We start from the raw sequence: 22845 nt of genomic DNA, 5'->3' as shown, positions 1-22845 counted from the left end.
AGGCATAAGCACCAGATAATAGGAGAAATCCCTAAAGGTATAAACAGAAACCATAAGTGGTTAGTTCCCAGACACTAAGGAGGGCAACTGTGAGTTGGTAAAGTTGATTTTTGAATTTGAGACAAAGAACATGTATCCACCATATTGAAAACATTTTATGTATCAAATACACAAAATGGATAAATTTTTGAAAGTGCCAATATGAACAAAGAAAAATAAGCAGGGATTCCCAAAGCATTTTCTTCTGCTCTTAAAGATGCTGCACCATATAAACACTACTTCTTAAAACAATTAATTTGGTAAATAAAGAGCACTGCTTTTTGATTTACTTTGTACCCCTAGATGACTGGGGTCTCAGTCACATACTACAGAATGAGTAAATTAGAATTTAATAGTTCTGTGAGCTTGTGTATTCTCTGCTACAATCTTCCCAAGAAGGTGATTGATACTGGAGTACTAAGTCAGCTTGGGTGCAACAGTGTTCTCTCCACACCCTTAAACTCCAGGCCGATGTTGTATGGAACATATTTGGCTACACTTTGTGTTTTTACTGAAGCAGAATTCATCCACCAGACACACTCTATACCAAAGTCAAAATATCAGAAGTTTCTCACAACTTAGTAAAGGCAGGAACAAAAAATACAACTTTTTTTTTTTAACAAGTATGAAAACTCACAAATAAAATGTCTAATAATGCCTGGTTTCAATCATCTGCACATATGGAAAACCCTACGCTTAACCATCTACATAAGTTTGGTAGCTTATCTGAAACTGAAATTCAGGCAAGAGTTGAAGCACAAAACAACCACCTGACTATGCAGAAAACATAGCAAAGTCACGAACAGGACGACCCAAATTCACCTTATTGCAGATTTACGCATGTAGTCTAGGTCCATTCTATCAGATTTTACAGTGCAAAGCAGCAGAACCTGTTTCAGCTGCCTGGTTAACTTGCCAGCTTAAGACAATGTTCAGGATCACACAGAAGATCTCTGGCAAAGCGGAAAACTGAACCGGGAAAGCACTGCCATTAGTCCCTGTCCCCGTGATTTCATCAGTGCAGTGCTGTGATGAAGCAAGCAAGGAGACCAAAGAGCGTGCCAAAGCCCCTGCAGACAACGGATTATAGTGTACTTTTCACAAAGCCAGTTTCTCACAGCTGATTTAAGTAACCACACAATTTTTGTTTGCTTGATCATCTGTGAAAATAGGAGGTTGCACAACAATACAAGAATGTTATGTTTCTGATGGGGCTGCTGTAAATCTCTGCTGCTAGTCTGGCCAACTATCAGCCACTCTTCCTGAAAACATAGTCTTATGTTTGCCTGCAGCAGCCCCAAAACGCAAGTCTGCCAGTGAAGTCGGTCACTTTAAAGACTGTGGAAGATGTATTCATTAAGGTCAACCAACCCTTGCCTGTTAGCATATGCAGTTATGCACCTTCAGGTGTCAAACGTAGCACTGTGACCCCAACTTTTAAACTCCAAAGACATTAAAACATCAACACAGACATGCCAGTATGTCTTACAGATGCTGAAGCTCCTTAAGAGCAGAAACCAAAAAACAATTAGGAAAAAATGGTTATTTCTTGCCTAGAAGGCTGAAAAAAAAAAAAATCAGGCAGCTCAGATCTAGTGCTTTGATTTACGCTCAGCAATAGGTCTACCTGTACACAATTAATATTCAAAAAAATCCTAAGATATTTCCAAAAGTGAGAAGCTACCCTGCTGGGTGGAGGGGATACATAGCTCAAATACTTCTCTATCTAGTTTTTCACTTAAGATGAATGAACAACAAAAATACCACTCCCCATTTGATAAGTCTGATCTGAACATAATAGTGCAGTATTACAAATCAGGGGTCTGTAAGACATTCCTAAAGAACTGCTGATAACCTGAACAGGCAAAAAGTTACCTTAGTAGTGCATATACCAATGAACACACATAATAGTATTAAAGATATATATATAAAACCTTGAGATTAAAATGGATCAAGTTTTAGTACTTGGAGAGTATCTACTACAAGCTCCTTTCCTTAGCTAAACTGAGGCCATACATTATTTTTATGTGCCTGGCCTTTGAATTTGACAGTGCTGCATTAAAGTTATTGTTGTTTCAAAATCCTTCACTGATTCCAAAATCAGCAAGCATAGTCTACTGACTAATTTACCATTCAAAACAACCTATTTCACTCTTTCTAAAATGAGAGACAGCTAGATTTATAACATGTTCCATTTTCTCATTTGACTGACCATTCAGTTCTCTACTTAGCAAACTGCTTTATAGCAATTATCATAGACTCACAATTTCATCAAAAGAATCCAGCTTGAAACTTTAGTAAAACCTAACTATGATCTCCAGAAAAAACTGCTCACCTTCTGTCCTCGCCAAACCTTTGTTGAATTCCACTGAGAGATGGAGCTGTGCTGTTAAAGAAATTGCAGGAAAATATAAAATTGACAATGCAAGAGGGAAAACACATCCCTTTGCCTTATATATTAAAAAAAAAAAAAAAAAAAAAAAAGAGACTCACGGGCTAGCCTATATAAGCATGGTTGATCTAAATCTTAGCAGATGGACTGGATTGAGCTGATTTTAATGATTCTGTGCCAGCTGATATCATGTAAAGGTCATTAGGGTTATCAGCAATCAGAATAGTATGAGAAAGGTGAAGCCACTTTGAATTTTAAATTTCTTGACTCAATTGATTTACAGCTCTTGGAAGACTATAGGAAAGTATACATTTTCTAATTTAAAAAAAGCTGTGACATTTACAGACTTTCTCAGATATAAACTATGTGCTGAAAGGAGGTGCAATTAGGTTGTTCTAAGTTCACTCCATAGATATATGCATGAACTCTTTTTTCATTCCACAGAGATAAAAAACTTCCACCATCAAACATTAATTAAAGAGCAATTTAACTTCTGACATCGCTTTCTAGATTTACCCTGAAAGGGAATAACCTGAATCGATTTCTTATCCTTTGAGAATTAAAAGAATTCTACTTTATTACCATTTTTCCCCAAAGGTTGTCTTTATTTTCATTTTAGGCAGATGTAAACAATAGAAATTGTTTTAAAATTCAGAACAAGTTTTCTCTGTTCCCAGAATCCTCATCCTTCTGCTTTGTTCAAGTCTCAGGAAAGTCTGTTTTGGCACCTAGTCTTAACATCATGATCCCCTAGAATAACATAAACACTCAGTCCTTTTGCTCTTTCTCTGTTACATCTGTCAGACTAATATCTTAACATTGCAAAATCAGCTTTTTTCTATATGAGCTAACAAAAGTGGGGAAAAAAAGTTTAGTCAACATATCCACAGACTATAATAAATATGAAACCAAATGAATAAATGTCAGCATAGTAACTCTTCTGTGCAATGCAAAGACCGATAGGATGGCACAGACTGGCACTTTGAAACAAAGTCTTTAACCTTCCTCCTTAGAAGTACTCCTGCAGACCTATATTCTGAAATGCACAATTAATTGACTGTCACGTACTAATGTAATGGAAACCCCAGAACACCATTCTCAGCCTTTAGAGACTGATTCTGAATTTAGGTTACATTTACTTAAAATACAAACAGTCTATAGAGCTCTCACTATTAAATAGTGCACTGAATAATTTATCTGTCATAGACACTATAATATTTTAGAACTAAATGTATATTGCTAAAATGGAGATTGTGGCTATTCCTCTGCCTCGTTTCAACTGCTGCAGTAAATCTGAAAGAAATGAGAGGAAGTTAGCAGCAAGCAAAGATATAAAACTGTCCTACTGAAACAGGGGCTAAAAGCCAACAGTAGTGATTTCCCTGGTGTGAAACTAACAAGACAACAGAGACGGACGTCTACTACATATCACAAATAATGGAAAGTGATTTATTTTGAGATCAAAGCTGTATTTTTTTTCATGAACTACAGCTGTTGTTGGGCTTCACTGGACACTGTCATATTCTTATACTTTTAGGACCTTTTTTCATTTACACTAAAGCCTTGTTCAACCACGCTGGTAATATGGAGAAAATATTAAAGTGGAGAAAAGTGCAGTTTTATCTGCACTTTATCTGTTTTTTAAGGTCCCTTAGCAGACCAACAACAACATAAAGAGAATTTAGGGTAAATAAGGCTTCTTAAAATCCTCACTTAGCTGCCACAGAAGAAGGATTAAAAAATATAATCATATGCTATTTCTAAAGGTGAATGCCTTGACCTATCTGAAATTACGTTCCCCTTCAGGGAACAAGCTTATTTAATGTCTGATTATATACTGTGTTCTAACCATATATTGTGTTAATTTCCATTCCTTGTAAACATATATCTTTTAAATTTCAGAAAATCAGTTCACTTAACAGTGTATCACTAATATTTATTTTTCTTTTGTGGGTTGACCTTGGTTGGATGCCAGGTGTCCACCAAGCCGCTCTATCACTCCCCTCCTCAGCAGAAAAGGGAGAGAAGAAAAATAAATGGGAAAAAAAAAACCAACTCATGGATCAAGATAAAGGCAGTTTAATAAAGCAAAAGCAAAGGTCACATGTGGAAGCAAAGGGGAAAAAAAAAAAAAGAAAAAAAAATCATTTCTCTACTTCCCATCAGCAGGTGATGTCCAGCCACTTCCCAGGAAGCAGGGCTTCAGTACATGTGGCAGTTGCTCCAGAAGACAAATGTCATAAATGACAAATGCCCCCACTTCCTTCTCCTTTCTCTCAGCTTTTATGGCTTAGCAGACATCACATGGTATGGAATATCCATTCCATGGATATGGTCAGTTTGGGTCAGCTGTCCTGGCTGTGTCCCCTCCCAAGATCTTGCCCACCCCCATCCCACGGGTGAGGGGAGGGGGAAATGTTGGAGAGACAGCCTTGATGTGTGCCGGCACTGCTCAGCAGTAGCCAAAACCCTGGTGTGTTATCAACACCTTGCTCCCTACCGATAACCAGCACAGCACCATGAGAGCAGCTACAGGGAAAATTAACTCCGTCTCAGCCAGACCCAGTACAACTACTTTACATTAAGGTCAGAAATTGAGGTCACAGAGAGTAGGGCCATACTTGAAGAGGGTGCATTCTTAACCTTCAATTTTAATCAGTTTCAGAAGAATTCTGTGCCTTTCTAAATCTTAGATCACTTTTTTTTAAAAATGCAGAAAAATTTTCAGAGTAATATATTTACCTTTATGACTATTTTCTTTAGCATCCACACATTTTTTTTAGCACTGAATATAAAACCCATGCTTAATTTTTAACTTGTGGCATTCAAGTTTGAACTCTGTTTTACTTCCAGGCACATTGGTGTTGAAGAGCTGATCATTAGTGTGATTCAGATCTGTTTAGAAGAATTATACAGATTAAAAACTGCCTTCAAGAATTCATAACATTTCCTTGAAATATTTCCTTGAATTTGTACTAGCATTTTCTACTATGTTATTTCACACAAAATTGTTGCAAAATGGTAACTACCTATGTGCACCTTTGAGTATCATACTATTTTGACAGGAGCAGGTAAACACGTGGATTGTAAAGACAAGCAGGCAGTAGTAAAACTTCCCGTCAAGTGAGGATTTTAAGAAGCTCAAAGTTATAAGAAAGAGAAAATAGATATATGTTCCATTTAAGACTAGTGTCTATGAAAGCAGATATCTGATAGTAAAAATATTGTCCATACATAGCTGAGGCTTAATCTCTTTATTACTGCTTCCTGGATCCCTGTCAGAAATTCATAAACATGGCTCGTATAGGCATGTTCAAATACCAGATCCATAAATCAGTGTACTAACATTAAAGTAATAGATCATTGACTATTTTCCCAGCAAATAAAAACCTACATTGATTTACAATGACTCTCAAGGAAGACATACTCCCATTACAAGAGGCAAAATATATTCTTTGGCGTTTGCTTGAAGGATGCAGGATTCTCAACTCATTCCAAGAGCTGAGAAGAAAGAAAAGAGCAGGAGAAAGAACCCACAGGACAGGTGTTTGTTTCAGGGAAGTAGGTTTCTTAATATTTTTACTGACTGTGAAGTGAGTGGAGGGGGGTCTTGGCTATGAAAAGAATTCCTGTTTTAAATGGACTTTGGAAGGAAAATCACTATGAAGAAAGGACATTCTTAAAGTAATTTTATTGGATTGTATGGCCAGAAAACTGTAGACCAAAGCTGAGCTGTAACCACAAGCATGTAAGTACAGTCACCATAACTGCATGTTCTCCAGTTACGTGAATACATTTTCTCTAGAATAGATTACTGTCCCTTTTATGTCTCTTGTTCGTTACTGTATCTCTTTTAAGAAACCGAGAAACAGATGTAGTTTTTTATTTTATTGGACAAGCTACAATGTTACCTCATTTTGCTAATTACAGGACAGTTATGCTTTAAAAAAATAATTGGATAAAACGGATTCTTTCTTATTTTCTAAATCAGTTCCTTTCTTGTTTTTCAGAAATTTCTGCTAATTTAACTGGCAAAAAATGAAGGGGCGGGGGGGGGAGGAGAAAGAAATAAAGAAAAGAAACTTCTGCTAGCCCCACACAGACCTAAAAAGGGAAAGATTTAAGATGATACTCAGCAACTGCACTTACATAAATGTATTGCAGACAGTAGAGCTATAAGTGTTACTGAGGCCACTAAGGATATAACTGAAAGCTTAATTTGACATTCACAACTTTTTTCACTGATGACAGCATGAGAGAAAAACACACCTTCTCAGACCTTAAATTGGATGGGCAGGATTAGTAGTTAATACATTTATTTATAAAACGAATGTATTTGTTATAGAAGTGAAAGGCGCTAAATATAGAACCATGCCATTTTTAGAGTCTTTTTTTCATTGCAGAAGCACAAGCAGTGCTGTATAAATGTTAATCTCTCTTTTTTTAGGATGAAACTCTGCTCTAGTTTATTTCAGAGGATATGCATGTGGGGTCAGGGAAGATGGGCTGGAAAGGGCTTACTCTTAATAGCTTTACCCATACTCTTGAGTGAAAAATACATTGCAGCTCCCTGTTAAATACACAACCAGGCAGCTGAAGCAAACACGTTTCTTCCCCAAACAGAAATTGGTTCAAGCTGTAATTTCTGTTTGTTTATTTATTTATTAATGGAAGAAGAAGTTGCTATTTTGAAATGTTGTTGAACGTGAACTAGAACTAAACTGGAATGACTTCAGCCACAGCTGAAGAAAATGAAACAATATACTAGTTCATCTCCAAGCACATAACACTGTTATTCAGATATGGCTATGGCCACCCTTGGCACAGTTGGAAGAAATGTGAATAGGAGCAGAGACTAAATTGAGTCTGCAGTCTGCTACTGGAATCATGCTAAACTGGGGCAGGATTCCACTGTATTGTAGGAGGGCGTTTCGTTGCTCCTGTGAGCAGCAGCATTGTGTGCCCCCAGGCTAGTGGTCGTTGCTGACTCTAGCATACACACGAGCCAGGTAGAAAGTTTGATTTCCCGTGTTTTCTTAGAGCATGATGCTGGGCTTCACTATTAGCCTGTTCTGCTGACAAATTTCGCTAGACTGACCTCTAGACACTCCTAAAATTGTAGCCCCCATTAGCTGCTGCTGCTACTGCAGAACACTGAATCTAGTTTCCATGGATGACTGCAATGTCAGTCTAATAGCTTCTAAAGAGTCACAAAACTGTTCTAAATGGGAAATGCAAGAAATGTTAACAATATAAATATGCATATTACTGTCTTTAACTTTTTTAATTACCAAGTCTTCTAGGCTTGCTTTTTCACTGTTTTATTACATTGATAAGCCATAATATAATTGCTTTTATTTAGGTGTTGCTCATTAAGAAGTAACTTTCTATGGTACTTTCATGTCATATCTTTTCTTTCTGTCTTACGAGTAAGGGCCAGGAGTATCCCTATACATGGTGTATCTCTTGACATAGCTCAGTTTATCTACATTTTATGGTGCTGCAGTGTACCGATACTGGTATAAAAGAAGCCAAAGTATGGGATATCTAAAAATCCCGTCTGTACTTTTTGCACACAACCTGTCACCAGGTACATGACATATTGCCACAGGAACAGACTGTATGGACATGATTAATTGCATACCTGACCTGGCTATATGCTAGGTAGGGCACGCAGAGTCAGAGCTAAGGAAAGAGTAGTATGCATCCATGCTCCTCTTGCTTGCCTAAGTCATGCCACAAAGTTAAAAGTCCTCTCTGAAAAATGAAAAAATCTGGAAATGGCTTTAAAAATATGACAGAGGAAAATGAATCTGTACTTTTCCCTTTATTGTCTCTGCTGGGATTTATATTCCCTGTATAATTAAATGAGGAAGTGAACAGTACGAAAATGGAACCTCAATACGTATAAAAGCGTCTCAGAAAAGAAAGAAGAAGCATAAGGAAAAAAATTTTACAAGGTTAAGAAACACTAAGAGACAAGATCACAGCTGACAAAAGAGGCTATTTAGTTAGTAATGAACAGACTAAAGAGAGTGACTGAAACACACTTGTTTGATGACTGATCATTATTTTAATCTGGGCAGGTATAAGGCAGTTACATTCTTATTAATTTGTGTTCACTTGTCAGAATTGATTCTAAAGCAGTAAACTCTTCATTTAAAAAAAAAAAAAAAAAAAAGCACCTAGAAGTAAACCATGAGGTCATCTGGAATATTTTGCTGAACATAGAGCTGAAGCAAATGAAGTTGGCTTTACAGCAGCTGCAGTATTAGGGCCATCAATAAAGAAATTAGCTACTCACATCTGAGATAAAGGGCAACTTATGCTTACAATCACACGATCCAAAAACTGCTGTGAGAGCAAAGCAAATATCCAGCTCATAAATCTAGCTGTATAATTTTTTGGAAATGGTTAGAGGTCAGCATGGAAATTCTGAGTAGAGCCAAAACCACCAGTGACTGGGGGAATCAATTTAAGAAGTGGTGTCAGTTCTCATTGGCCAAATAGAAAATCACCCAGTATTTTTGAGTTCCTGTTACGATATATGATATCACCAAACACAAATCTAGAATTTTATAGCAAGTGGGGTGGAAACAATCTGTCACAACTTTATTCTGTCCACAATAAGTTTCTGCCATTATTATAAGTAACTTTTATCCCTTCTGCTATCCCCAGACTGCTAATCAGCAGCCTGACTCTGTCCTCAGACTATAGCTTTGGGAGTTTTGTGCTTTGAGAAAGTAGAAAACAGTCAATAATTAGGGGGGTTTTGTTATTTTTAATTCCTGGATTACTTGATTTTCTCAAGCATAAGAAGATAACTATTTTTTAAAAAAATCAATATATAGAACATGACTACAGATTGAATATACTTTTTCAATATTGAATTCAATACTGAATATACTTATATTCAATTCAAACAACCTTATCATGACCAGACAGTTTGTAAACTAAGGAGATTTAAAAATATAATGAAATGTAAATTTTGTTTTCCTGTTTTCAAAGACTACAGAACTTTGAGTATAATTTTGAAAAGCAGATGTTTCCAAAGTCAAGTGAGTAAGAGAGCTCTTCAACTCCTCAGATGTAGTTACAATTTTTAAACTCCTTTATTAAAGTACAAACATGCTGGTCATGAAAAGGCCATATTCAATCATTCATTCGACAGTCATTAATTATATGCTTTATTTAGCACATGCACTATGAATAAATAACCATAAATGTTCTTTGTAACTTATGGAAAGTTTAGGTTTCTTTGCAATCTATTTTGGGAGAAAAATGTCATGATGTATATATACACACTTTATTTTGCTGTAATTAAAAGTTTTTTATAAAGACTGTAAATTTGTAAAAGGCCTTTTCATCAAAATATTTCCACACATACTTGTATGGATCAGTTTAAAATAACTGATAAAAATCAAAGCTGGTGTGAGTGCTCAATCACTGAACTTAGGTATGAATTTGATCTACTGCCTTCAGGCTTAGGGAAGGCTTTCCAAATGTATACTGTATATCGTCAGATATTCCCAAATGTGAACAAAGCTGAAATTAGAAATGTAGTCCATTAAACACTCATGACACTGTAAGAAAAAAGTACACATCTGCAATTAGACTAGGTGATCTGAAAATCTGATATCTTAATGTTATCCTGTGGTCTGATGGGTGTCAGAATCAATTAAGATTTCTTCTATTAAGGTCCTTCTGAAAGTGTCTAAAAATGAAAGACACTCTTTTGACTGCTGCTCATTTGAAATTGGCATTTTCATGTGGCAGATGGTGACCTTATCCCTGTGCTTTAGAAAAAATGATTTTTATTAAGCCTAAATAAGTATGAACAGTGCTAATTTCCTGCAGCAGGCAGAATTTGAATGAGAGCATATAATGATTGGAAGAGTCCTGCCTCACCATATGGAAAAATGTGCATTATGCCAACACAGTAGATTACTAACAAGGCAGCCCCTTACAATTTTATCCAACTTTCCATTTTTTCAATAGTCATGAAGAGCATATTTATTTTAAGACTTCTAGGAGCTGTTGAGGGCTGTTTGCAGCTAGTTCATATCCTAAAAGCTAAACACATAACAACAGAAGACATTGGAAAGGCTACATGAATTCTAAATTGTAGTTGAAAATTATCCGATGAAGAGAAGAACTTCTGGTTTCTATCAAGACACATAAGACTTAATCCTTTTCTAGTTAGGAACAGAGTTACTCTCAATAAAGACTATTTAAAAGTACAGACATTGTCTTGAAAGTGAAGGTTTGATATCTACACCACAAAGTTATTAGTAAATTTGATATTGTGACTAATGATCTTATTGTTGTCTTTAACTAACCAATAAGAAAGTATGGAGACCAGACTGGTTTTGGAGGCGCATGGTGACAGGACAAGAAGCAATAGATATAAGTTGTAGCAAGTGAAATTCTGAGTAGACTCTGGTAAAAAAGATTCCTAGTGAGATTTACAAGCCCTGGAATAGGTTTCCCAGAGAGGTTCTGAAATACCTGGAGATATTCAAAACTCATATAGACAAGGCCTCAATCCACCTGCTCAAATTTGCTGCTGATTTGAGATGGAGGTTGGACCAAATGACCTCCAGAGATCCCTTCCAATCTAAATTATTCTGTGCATCTCTAATGATAGGCACTGTCTTTTAAACATCATTAGTCTAGAAGCAAGACTAGAAGCAGCATGGCTTTCCATGAAATAACAGATTTCACTTTAGGGTTTCTGACTGAATCTAACTGGAACACCAGTTTACCAACCCTAAGGAAGAAAGGCAATCATTAAAGTTGTGAAAGTCTTCTGAAGGTTTTCTGAAAGGTTGATACTGTCCAGGCCTTGTTTAATATCTTAGAATATATGATGGAAATACAAATAAGATTTCTAAAAAATAGAAATCCTAACAGTAATTAATTGAATCTATTAAAAAAGGGAGTCTTTTTCCTTACGCAGATAAAGATCTAAATTTCCAAAACTTAAAACTGTAATTTTTAATCTAATGTTGCAAGCAAATCATGACACTGACTGTGAGGACATGAGCTTCTTAAAGAAGAAAGATAATACATCTCTTTCTCCGTTAATATTATAGGGAGAACAGAAGGAATAAAAGTCACTTCCACTAGAAGCTTGAACCCTTTTATCCATCCCCTTTACAATCAAATAGATTGCCAGTGTTGTTTTCAAATGTTAAGTAGTTTGTGAGAGAAAAAATATTGCAAACATAATAATGTTTATTTCTGCAGTAACTCATCATGGCTGTGACCTCTAGGTGAGACTGAGGCAACTATTGTTTGAAGAGGAAGTCAAGAGCACTCTTGAGGGCACTGGGAAACTCACAGGCTGGGTAGAAAACTAAAAGTCATCACCTGACTTTAAAATGTCAGTGAAGATGAAAAGAACATTCTTTCAGGGAAAACAAAGAAAGCAGCAGAAGGGGAAGATAGAGAGCAAAGCTGGCCAAAGTCACCCAAGGGACTGTTCCCCTTATATGTTAGTTGTTATTATTATTTTGATATATCAAGATAGCCATGTTATTTAGGAACAGAAATGCTTCCTCTTCAAGACTGAAAAATCAGTTTACTCCAGTCCTACATCAGCTTCATTATTGTGATGCCTAAATGCCTGATTACAGGTGCCTGAATGAAAAAAAAATAAATTATAGCGCAATGTGTCCCACATGACATTTATCTCTTACTTATTTTAGAGGAAAGCTTGTATGATAGTTTGTCATAGTTTGATTTATTTCTGATTTACACTCTATTCAGAAGTGTAGATATTGTCTGAATATTCCCAGATATTAGGAAACATAAAATCCACATTTTGCTTTAAAAAGAGACACACTTGATATATGTAGTAAGTGAAAAAAGTAGGAAATATTCATACAGTCATTCTAGCACTTTGCCACACTACAGAGGATAAGGCTTCTTGTAACATTCAACTACTTCCCTTCTCTGATCATTCCCCAGTTGGTACTGAAACCAATCCTATCCTCCTGAGATTCTTTTTCCAGTGTTTAAATGTCAGTCTCCAGTTTACCTCAAATCTTTTCTGACTTCTTTTATACCAGTCTTAATGCCTGTTGTGCAATTCTTCTCTTCCTTGTATTAAAATATACATCCTTCTTCTCCATCCTGCTTGAAATGGCTGTAAGTTTATACAAAAAGGGCAGGGGAAAGAACATTACTGAAACTACAAGAGACAGGCTGTGGTTGCTTACAGAAGGCAGTATTCCAGTCAAACTCAACCCTTTCCCAACGTTTGCACCTTTGGCATCAGGACAGAACATGTTTACTCTGTGAAAGAACTGCATATATTAGTCATCAATGATCTCAGAGAAACTTAGTGATGCCCAAAGAGGGTAGCATTTGGGGAGATAAGAGCTACTAAAAGATGTTCCCACTGAGTAGATTTGGGGTGTGATTTTTTTTTTATTTTCCCCCAAACTTTCATTCTGTAATCAAGGTTATACACATTTTCATGGAAGTGATAAAAGCAACACTCTATGATAATTTCAGATTCCTGTTCAAAACCATCAGAATGCAAGGTGCATGCAAGGAAGAGGGGTCAATATAAAGCAAGATCAGAATATTATCTACGCTCTCAAGCCTCATTGGCTGAATCGTCTAAACCATTCCTGGCTGAACTTTTCAGAAAATAGTTTTCCACAGGCAGCCATTCAGTATAGCAAATATCAACCCAAATGGCAAGCAGCTGAAATACTCTTCCCCCCCCCCCAATGTGAAACTGCAGGTAACCATAAAAATAAGCGAAAATACTATTTCTTTAGTTTGTATTATGATATTTTGCGTTTGTTTTTATGTGCGCCAACTAGCCTCAGAGTGATGTTTGTCAGGGGAGAAGTTTGAATGATGAAAGAAGAGAAGGTCAAGAGTACACAGGAAAAAAGAAAACACTGAAAAACACACTTCTAAGAGCTTTTTTTGGCAGTAAGCAAGTAAATAAATAAATAAAAGAGGAACAACCAGGGAGAGAAGAAAATAAAAGGCTTGACCCCTAAAAGATCATTTTTAAATGTTACTTGTAGTTAATAAGAAAGTGACACAAAAGAAAATAGGATTGAATAATAAAATATTCATTAAACTAACTCTCCAACAAAATATTAATATTTCATATTTTAACTGCTGGAATTCTTTATACTCCCAATGAGATCCTTAACTACTTTTTTCTTAGAATTTCTTTGCTTTTAAAGGAAATTACTCACTGTGAGGGGTCTTCCAAGTTTGCTTAACTGTGGAGAGTGCAGTAATTTAGTCTTTCAAAGTAGTATTGGATCTCTTGGTTATAGTACTCCTAACTTAAACACGTTGCCTTTCAGATGCTTTGTTATCAATCATTACAAATAACGAAGGCTGATAAAGCTTTATTTCCAAAAGTCTTTTTTCTTCTCAACACCTCAGAGAAAATCCTCCATTACAGAGAAATTTAAGAGCTGCTGCTTTTAGTTGTCTGAAAAGAACCAACAGGCCACATAATAAATCAGTCAACTTTTTGTGCACCCTGAAATAGAGGAGGCTATGTTTGTAATTAGCAAGACTACCTGCTACATTTTATACAGCCTGGCAACTGCTCAGTTTTTCTAGCAAAAACACATTGATATAGAATTTTGCATGTATTATTCCAAGTAATACCATGGTGCTGTTAAACTGTTATTAAGAACACAAGAATTAAAGAGAAGTTACATTATAGTTTTGTGGTAGATTGACCCCGGCCAGCTATCAGGCGCCCACCTAGCCACTCTCTCACTCCCCTTCTTCAACAAGGCAGGGGGAGAACATAAGATGCAAAGCTCGTGGGTCAAGATAAAGACAGAGAGATAATTTACCAATTAACATCATGGACAAAACAGACTCAATGTGGGGAAAATTATTTCATTGCCAATTAAAATAGAGTTGGATAGTAAGAAACAAAGGCAAATTAAGATGACATCTTCTCCACACACACCCTTCTTCCCAGGCTCAGCTTCACTTCTTTCCCAACTCTCCTTCCTCCAGCCCACACCCCAAGCAGTGCAGGGGGACGGGCAATGGGGAGGTTGTGGTCAGTATGTAACAACTCCTCTCTGCCGCTCCCTCCCCCTCACACTTTTCCCCTACTCCAGCACCAGTCCTCTCCACAGGCTGCAGTCCTTCGGGATAAACTTGCTCCAGTGTGGGCCCTCCACAGGCCACAGTTACTTCAGGGAATATCACCCAGTTATGGCATGGTCCTCTCCACAGGCTGCAGGGAATACCTGCTCCACAGACATCCTGTCCAGGGGAATCTCTGCTACACCTGGACCACCTCCTCCCTTCCATCTTCTCTGGTGTTGGTGTCATCAGGATTAAGTAGACACCACTGACTTTGCAAATGGGCTCAGCTGTGTCCTGTGGTGGGTCTGTAGCAGAACTGGGTGGGACCAGTTGTGTTTGTCATGATGCAACCTCCTGGCCTCTTTTCACAGAGGCCATCCCTGCACGCACACCTCGCCACAAGTTTGAACATGAGTTTCAAAACACTGGTCTTGTTTTGTTGATTTACAGAACAAAGCTGAATTAACTGTTGATCATCAAGCAAAAATATGTAGGTTTCATTGTAAGATTGAAGGGCAAGAAAGGAATTACACAGAAAGGAAGTCAAAATTTATTTGGGGGAGAAGTGACTTCACTGTGGCTTATCTTGTGACATACCTATTGCATTACCCAACTGCATTATTTTCCTACGTACTGAGCCTCTGTATGTAGAAACAACTACTACTTTGTGTCCCAATAAAGCTTGCAAGAGAGGTTGCGTACAAATATGTTCCTTTAGTTCAGCCTTCTTCTCTTCCAAATTCCCTAATATATAATAAAAGCATATTCTGACAAGTGTCCATTCTGCATGAGAAAATAGGAATAAAAATCATAACATTCACTGCAACCAGAAGCTTTTCTATTCCTATTCTTCAGCATCAAAATTTGACAAGAAGCAATGAGGGAAAACGGAATGTAACCCTTTTCCTTTCAAAAGATCATTCACTCAATTCTCAATATGAATAAGAAAGGAAAACAGAGCATAAATTAAGAGGAAATGTGCTTCAGCTGCCTGCATCTTCACAGCTGTCTTGACCTGGTCTTCCCTTAATTTTTATAACAGTGATATTCCATCTATTTTAGCAGAAATATTTTTGATTTACTTTATTGTTAATGATCATAATATCCCTATATATTTAAAATTTCAGAAGTCTTACTTACATAGCACAAAAAGAATTTAATTGGAATTCAGTAACTTGATAACTTTTTTAAAAAAAAAAATCTTTACCAGTCATTCAGTCAGGGATTCAAGGAAGTTCTCACTTCAGATGGGATTCTTCTAGACCCCGGATATGAGATTACCATTTTCTCATTAAGCTCATTATCTGCACACCTGAGTAAAAACAGGGATGACCTCTGCATTCCTAGTATCTTCTTTATGCACATTGCCATGGTGGCATTGCTACTAGCTCCTGTTCGGCAATTAGTGAGATAGTACAATTACAGTTACCTGAATACAGAAATTCTAGAAAGAAAGAACAGGTCAATGAAAAGAATGATGCTGGAAAGGCTTTGATTTCTCTGAAAGTAAGCCAGGCAAATCTCAGTATGATTAAAACAGTTGGTTAGCAGCAGAAATGTCATCTGAGAAAGTCTGTATAATATATTTTCTTAGGGTAACCTTTATGTAGGTCAGAGACCTAAAGACTACTGTAAGCAAACAGTATTACCTAAATACTCCAACAATTACAGAGACAGATCTTCAGACAACAGTAAGAAAAGCAAAAATGGCAGCTTAGGAAGGAGGGATAAAGGTGAGGCAATTGAATCGTTTAATGGCCCAACGACTGGCATCTGCAGTTTCAATTTAGACTTTGCAAGGCAAAGTGAAATAGTTGAATATGGTAGCTGTTACACAGGTATTTGCAGTTTGGTGACTGATCACTAAACTGGCTTTCCTGAAGCCAAAGGACCTACGTGTTTTTCTTTAGAACTAAGCTGATAAATATTATGTCTAACATACCTAAGGGCACAAAAGGTCCTTTAAAAATGTCACTAGAACAAAGTGTATACTTCAAACTGATAATAGCAAAGAGAGGTTGAGCTGGTTTAGAAGTGCTGCAAGAGCAGTAAAAACAACCCATGTTACTTCATCTGTAGATTACAAACTAGGTTTCAAAATACTATGAAATTTGGCATGAGATTTTTTTACTTTGTCTCTTCTCATAGAATTAAAAAAAACTATTGCAAATGACTGAAATACAAAGGAAGAAACCATGTTAACATAAAACTGAACCACTTGATCAATAGCAGGAGACAAATTCTCAGCACTTGGAAATAAATAGGAGAAGCATTTATTAGACACAAAATTCTGTTCTTTAACAGAGTGGAAAAAGTAGGCAAGTAGTCAGTTTTATGAAACATGAAGTTTGCACAAATAACACAATGTGAAGCATGCCATAAATTCTATAACTATCTTTTCTAAAACAGGATTTAAAAATTTTTGTTTTAATTGAATGAAATTTGCTTTAATTTTTACACGTCAGATCTTATCTGTTCTGTCCCATATAATGGGTGGAACTCCACATGCCCTATACAAAGACAGAAAAGTTCGACAGATCACAGATGTTTGCTTTCAGGATGAAAATCTATTTCTCAGTCCAACAAGTAAAAATTGCATGGAAATAAGTATGTCTAGATCAGACCCCTTGTAGATATATTCTCAACATTGTCAGACATTTCTGCACCACTCATCATACTTAAGGGCTAATATTCAAGTTAAAATGGAAATGAATATGATTTTTAACTATTCAAGTCCTTGAAGTATAGCATATCTCAAATTTTATCATTCCTTAAAATTAGCAGTCATGTAACTCTGAAAAGGGATTGTAGAACAAATTGTGTAACATTTTAAAATCACCATGCTGAAGGACTGCCAATCAACTAGTTATAATTACATATTGTGCTTTTTAAAAAGAAACCCAAAATAGAAATCTGTCCTCATTCATACTCTATGTCATTTTTTTAATCTGTAACTTCATGAATTTTGAACTGATGTACTGCCTTTTCTTGTATCTTGAATGTATTAGACCTAAGTTATATAAAGCAAAATAGAAATACATGACATAAAATATACATTCTATTAACTATATATTGTGTGCACATGGATAGCCTTCCATGGTTCTCCCTACAAATAACCTTTGAGTTGCCTTTAGTGCATACATTCAGTTTAGGAAAGCTAAAATTTGTCTGTTAAGGTCAAGCAATGAATATTTAAATGTAAACAAATACCTTTGGAGCTTTTGAAAAATAACACAACAAACAGCCAGTCCTTATTATATTTGTTTGTAAGCCATGGTCTTTTTCTGCATATGACAGAGGAAAAAGGCAACTTTGAGATGATAAACCCTCAACAGTAATAAAATCTCCAAGAAAAAATATCTTCCCAAAAGGAAGAATGTCAGAGGAAAAAAAAAAAAAAACCAAACACTTTTTTCTTGGATTTAACCAGGTGGGGTTGGACTAGATGATCTCCGGAGGTCCCTTGCAACCCCTCCCACTCTGTGATTCTGTGAAAGTTACCAAAGATAATCCATAAATACTTGTCCTCTTTGTCCTTCCAGAGTAGTCCAATGCAACCAAGGAGTTAAACCTACTTAAAAGTCCTACACCCCAAACAGAAAACTGTTAGGATTTTTGAAATTTTAATTATGAAAAGATTATTAAGATGAGGCACAAGAAACAACAAGTCTTTAAAATATGCCTCTGAGCTCCAGGACTATTGCAAAGAGAAACTCAATGTCTTTAAACTGATCTTTGCCATTTATATTTTCAATACTGCCAGATGTATACAAGACTGACCAATACCAGATTTAGACCTTTTGATAGTTATTTCCATTACTGAGGATACCACTATCCCCATCAAGTCATATCTTGTTCTAGGAGTTGAGGCATATTGGAACTAGTATGTTATTTATGAATTGTCAACAAGATGGCAAGTGTGTGAAGTCATCCATTAGCCAGTGGAAATGCATGCCTTAGCCACATTTACTTTCCTTCTTATCCAGGTTGTAGAATGGAACTTTTCAAACACTTCGTAATGTAGGCAACAACTTTACAGAAGCAATTGTTCTTCATATACTTCCCTAGGTTACTCCATGGTTCAGGTCCTCTGTCTGTCATTGAAATGTAACATTTTCTAACTAGAGATCTGGATTTCTCAAAAGAGTGATTAGGGCATCACGGTTTCTGTTAAACTCCCAGATTAACGCGGATAAATAGCAACACAGATGACTATGATTCTATGTCAGAATAGACTGTTTAAGCCCTTATTCAGGCAACTATCACACCCATCCAGAAGAGGGCTCTTCCCTCACAGAAACTGCTCAGATTAGTAAATCTGCTTTGACTGTCTCCAAAGGCTTCCTCTAAGGTGGGAGGCCCAGATGCTCTAAAGAATGAATGAGTTGTTCTGTGTAAGTGGGCATCTATGTAACTTCAAATCATTAAAATATCAACACAAGGTGCAAAGTTGTGGAGAATCACCCCTCAGTTTTCAAAGGATGTGCACCAAAATAAATTAGTATTATAATAACTGTTGGTTAACTTTCTTCATGGGTACAAATATCATTACCGTCTTGTTAAATTAAATGCCTGCTTTTATGATATTTACCTTCTTTTATACTTATAAATCAGTCACCACAATCTAGAGACTAATTTTCATAATTGCTTGGTTGATGGCTAATAGAAGATCTCTAAGATTTACTTTTTTCTTTGTGTATATCAGAAATTGAAATGGATTTTGGATTTACACATTCAATTTGCCAAATAGATACCCACATATTTTAGCAAGATTAATTACAAAATAACTGTAATTTCTAAACAGAAGACAAAACTGTCATTCTGTGGAACAAAAGGTTCTTTAAAGAATTCAGTAAAATCCTCACAATTCATATGACTTCAAAAGGCAATGAAACACATGGTAGTGATTTCAGAAGGGATTTACAAAGAAATATTGATCCTCTTGTCTTTAAGTGACATACATGACATATTGTGATTTCTGTTGGATGTGTAACAGAAGTATATCATCACATTGTCATTTCCTCATTTTATAGTTTGTAGTGCCTACTGTACCTGTTGTCTACTTGAGGATGTAGAAACATGAGAATGTTTCTTTAACACATTTTTCATTCATTTTCTCATTTATTTAAATATACATATAGTACTTTTTAATCAATACCTACATTTAGAACAGTAATCCTTACTCTTTACAATCATCAATTTTAGGTTTAAAAGCAAGCGTTGAATTCTGGAATAGGATTTTTTTGTGGAGTGGAATACATTTCAGCTACTTCATGTTAAGGAAAATCAGAAGAAAATACAGTTTCCTAAAGATGGCTTCAAAGTTCTGGCTAGATTTTCACGCTAGATGCAAGCTAAAATGAAAATAAAGAAATAGGAAGAACAAAATCTATTGAGTATATATGCCTGATGTTTTAGAAGTCTCTTCCACAATAGAATTGAGTTTACAAAGAAAAAGGATGTTTAAAGCAAGTGGGGAAAAAGGTATAGAACTCATTTTTAGAACTCAGAAGCCAATAATACAAAAAGGAATATATTTGTTTTAATATTAAGCCAGAAAAGAGAAAAGGGAATCCACAGCTACTTAAGTGATCACAGCCCTGGCCTTCCTGCCACAGACCCCACCAAGACCAGCCCACCCACAGGCCCACATCCCAACCCAGCCTCAGCCCATCCCCAGGGACATGCTCAATACCCAGTGATAGAGCTGCTCCTGGTGCCCCCCACCCCCAGCTTCCCTGCTCCTGGCCAGGGGTGGTGGGATAGGCCCTGGCTGCCTGGCCCTGCCATGATGGATCTCATGGGACCCCCACTGCTGCAGCATCCCAACAGCAAAATGTGGAATAACATGTTAGCACTGTTGAGTTTGTACCAAAAGTGTTCTAGTGTTCACTGCTTTTTTAGACCAGATTTAACAAGTACATAATTTTCTCCTTTTTATACCCAAGCACTGTCATGTTTTAGTTATTGTCAAAGTCAATTCATCGCACACAAAAAATCAAGTGAAGTCCAAAATTTATTTTCATGTCAGCAATATCAAGACTAGATTGTGTATTTGAAAATGGCTCTGTCTGCTTAGCTTTTTTTAGTTTAGTTTAGCATAACTTATATTAGTTTAGTTAGGGTTACTTCTTAAGCCAGGTGGTCCAAGTGATAAATTTTCTTTGATCTCACTAAAGAAAAAATAGGGCTCCCATTTCCCTAATATATGCTAAATCATAGATCTGTGCATGTTTTGAATCAGCGGGATTTACTGTGCATGGATAAACTACAGATACAACACACGTGCAGCAGCTTGGAAGCATCCAAAGGGCCATTTCTCTGGATATGTAGAAATCGCTGACATGTGTCCAAAGTCCTCACATTCTGCCTAAACAAGATTTCCAAAAAGAGAGTGTAGCTGGTGAAATGAAGATATATTGTGCCTCCAAGAAAGAAAGTAAATTCCAGGGAACTGATTTAGTTACTCTGTGCTGATACATAAACTCTTGATTTCAATGAAATAAATTGGTACACACATTGTCTAGATATATAGTATATCTTCAGAATTGATTTGGTGATTTTTTGAAATCCATTATATTTCCTTTTATTGTAATTATTTGAGAGATGAGACAAGCTCTTTCAACTAGTTTATGAGACAAAGTTCAAACCTGCAGCAAACACATTTTACAGGCTACAACGTGGATCCAACAGATTGGGTTTAGCAGTGCACTGAAAGATTAATGCAGGGAATTCAAAGAGTTGTGAGGATTCAGGTCTCAAAGGGAATCCTCATGAAGGTATAACAAACTACACATGTGTGACCTGAGGCTAAAAGTATCGTTGTTTCGTACCCAAAGCAGAGAGTGAGATGAGAACTCGAGTGCAAGGAAAGAACGTGAATGGATCTACTGCAGACGGTCTGAGTCTAGTCTCCCTTACACCCTCAATTATTGAAAGAATAAGTATTAAAGTATTAAAAGAAGTGGAATTACACGCAACATAACCAATGCGCAAATCTGGCAAGGTGAATTTTGTTTTATGTCAAGTTGCATAGATAATAGATATTTCAGGAAATTAAAGAAAAACACACTGAGCCCACTGAAATTTAGTTTTGTCTGTCTAATCTCCTGTATTACTATGATGTTCTAGTAAGTGATTTCATAAGAACACAATGTAAATGAAAATATTTTGGTTGGCACGTCAGAGAATCAGTTATTCCTCCTGGTACATTAGAAGGATTAGGAGCCTCTTTAAAATCTAAAATAAGATCTTGCATCTCAAATAATTATCAAAGACATGGGCATTGCTAGGAAGCTAGCAATGTTTTCCACATTGGATTTTGCAGATCCAGGATTCAAATCAGTGTTCAACCTGTAGAAACTTCAACTCCGGATTGATAGCTGTTATGATATTGTACATAAATAAACAACAATGATTATTACAGCTTGTATCACTGTGGCCAAAAGGCCACAAAGTGCAGAATTGCATTAATAAAGTTATAAAGTATAGGTAATAAATATAAATAAACATATAAAGTAATATAAATAAAATAATGGTTTGTTTTCTTTAGACTAAAAAGTTTGTGAAATAAATAGAATGGTACAAGCATCAAATATTGAAGAATCAGTGATAGTAATGTTCTGAAAACAAAACAGAATAGAAAAAAATAAGAATTACAAGGACTAGACAAATTAAAAAGTGAATGTGTATTAAGATATGTACAGAGGGCATTGGATATAAGACTAAACAACTACTGAGGAATGTAATTGACTGAGAAGTCAGTTTACTAAACTTCTGTCTAAATTTAAATAAATAGATTTTCCAAACAAGCAGTAATATAATTAAAAAAAAAAAAAAAAAGAAGGTAAACTTAAAATACATTCTGTTTGCAGAAGGGAGTCAGCTGGTTAAGCAGGAAACATACCATCCAAAACTCACTGTGTCTACCTACCATTGTATCCTTGTTTAAAGATCCACATGAATAATAGTTAGGCTAGGATGACTGCACCTTGTAACAGTTTCCTCTTAATTGCTGAATAATTTATATGCAAGTATTGTAGCTGTCTTAATTAATCAAGAAAAATCCCCCTGTGAAATGCCTAATTCAAAGCAAGAGAAATTTCTATTCCAACATCTCACTACAACCAAGTTAAGCTTAAACTTGACATCGCACCACGTTTGGTTGTAAAATGAGTATACCGTGTTATGAACGGCCCCAAACACTGCATTCTGAGCGGTTTTTTGAAGGGCTGTTATACACAGACAGCACAGGTTGCAGGCTAAAAAATTATTAGAAACTACAGGACTAAACACAGAAAACATTTCTTCCCCACTAC

At 36.2% G+C, this 22845-nt stretch overlaps 1 protein-coding gene across 3 annotated transcripts in view; it reads right to left on the bottom strand.

Annotated features, from left to right (window-relative positions):
* The window catches only part of GRIK2 (glutamate ionotropic receptor kainate type subunit 2), a 433684-nt gene that overhangs the window by 364542 nt on the left and 46297 nt on the right, over window positions 1-22845 (bottom strand). The window contains exon 3 of one of the 3 annotated variants that reach the window (XM_075747789.1): window positions 2375-2425. The exons of the other annotated variants lie outside the window; for them this stretch is intronic. Within the exon in view, the coding sequence (XP_075603904.1) occupies window positions 2375-2425 (51 nt within the window). The remainder of the gene's footprint in view (window positions 1-2374; window positions 2426-22845) is intronic. 3 annotated transcript variants of the gene reach the window in all.

The sequence above is a fragment of the Balearica regulorum genome, chromosome 3 (assembly GCF_011004875.1).
Source record: "Balearica regulorum gibbericeps isolate bBalReg1 chromosome 3, bBalReg1.pri, whole genome shotgun sequence".
Classification (NCBI taxonomy): domain Eukaryota; kingdom Metazoa; phylum Chordata; class Aves; order Gruiformes; family Gruidae; genus Balearica; species Balearica regulorum.
This window is presented reverse-complemented; position numbering and strand designations above follow the sequence as displayed.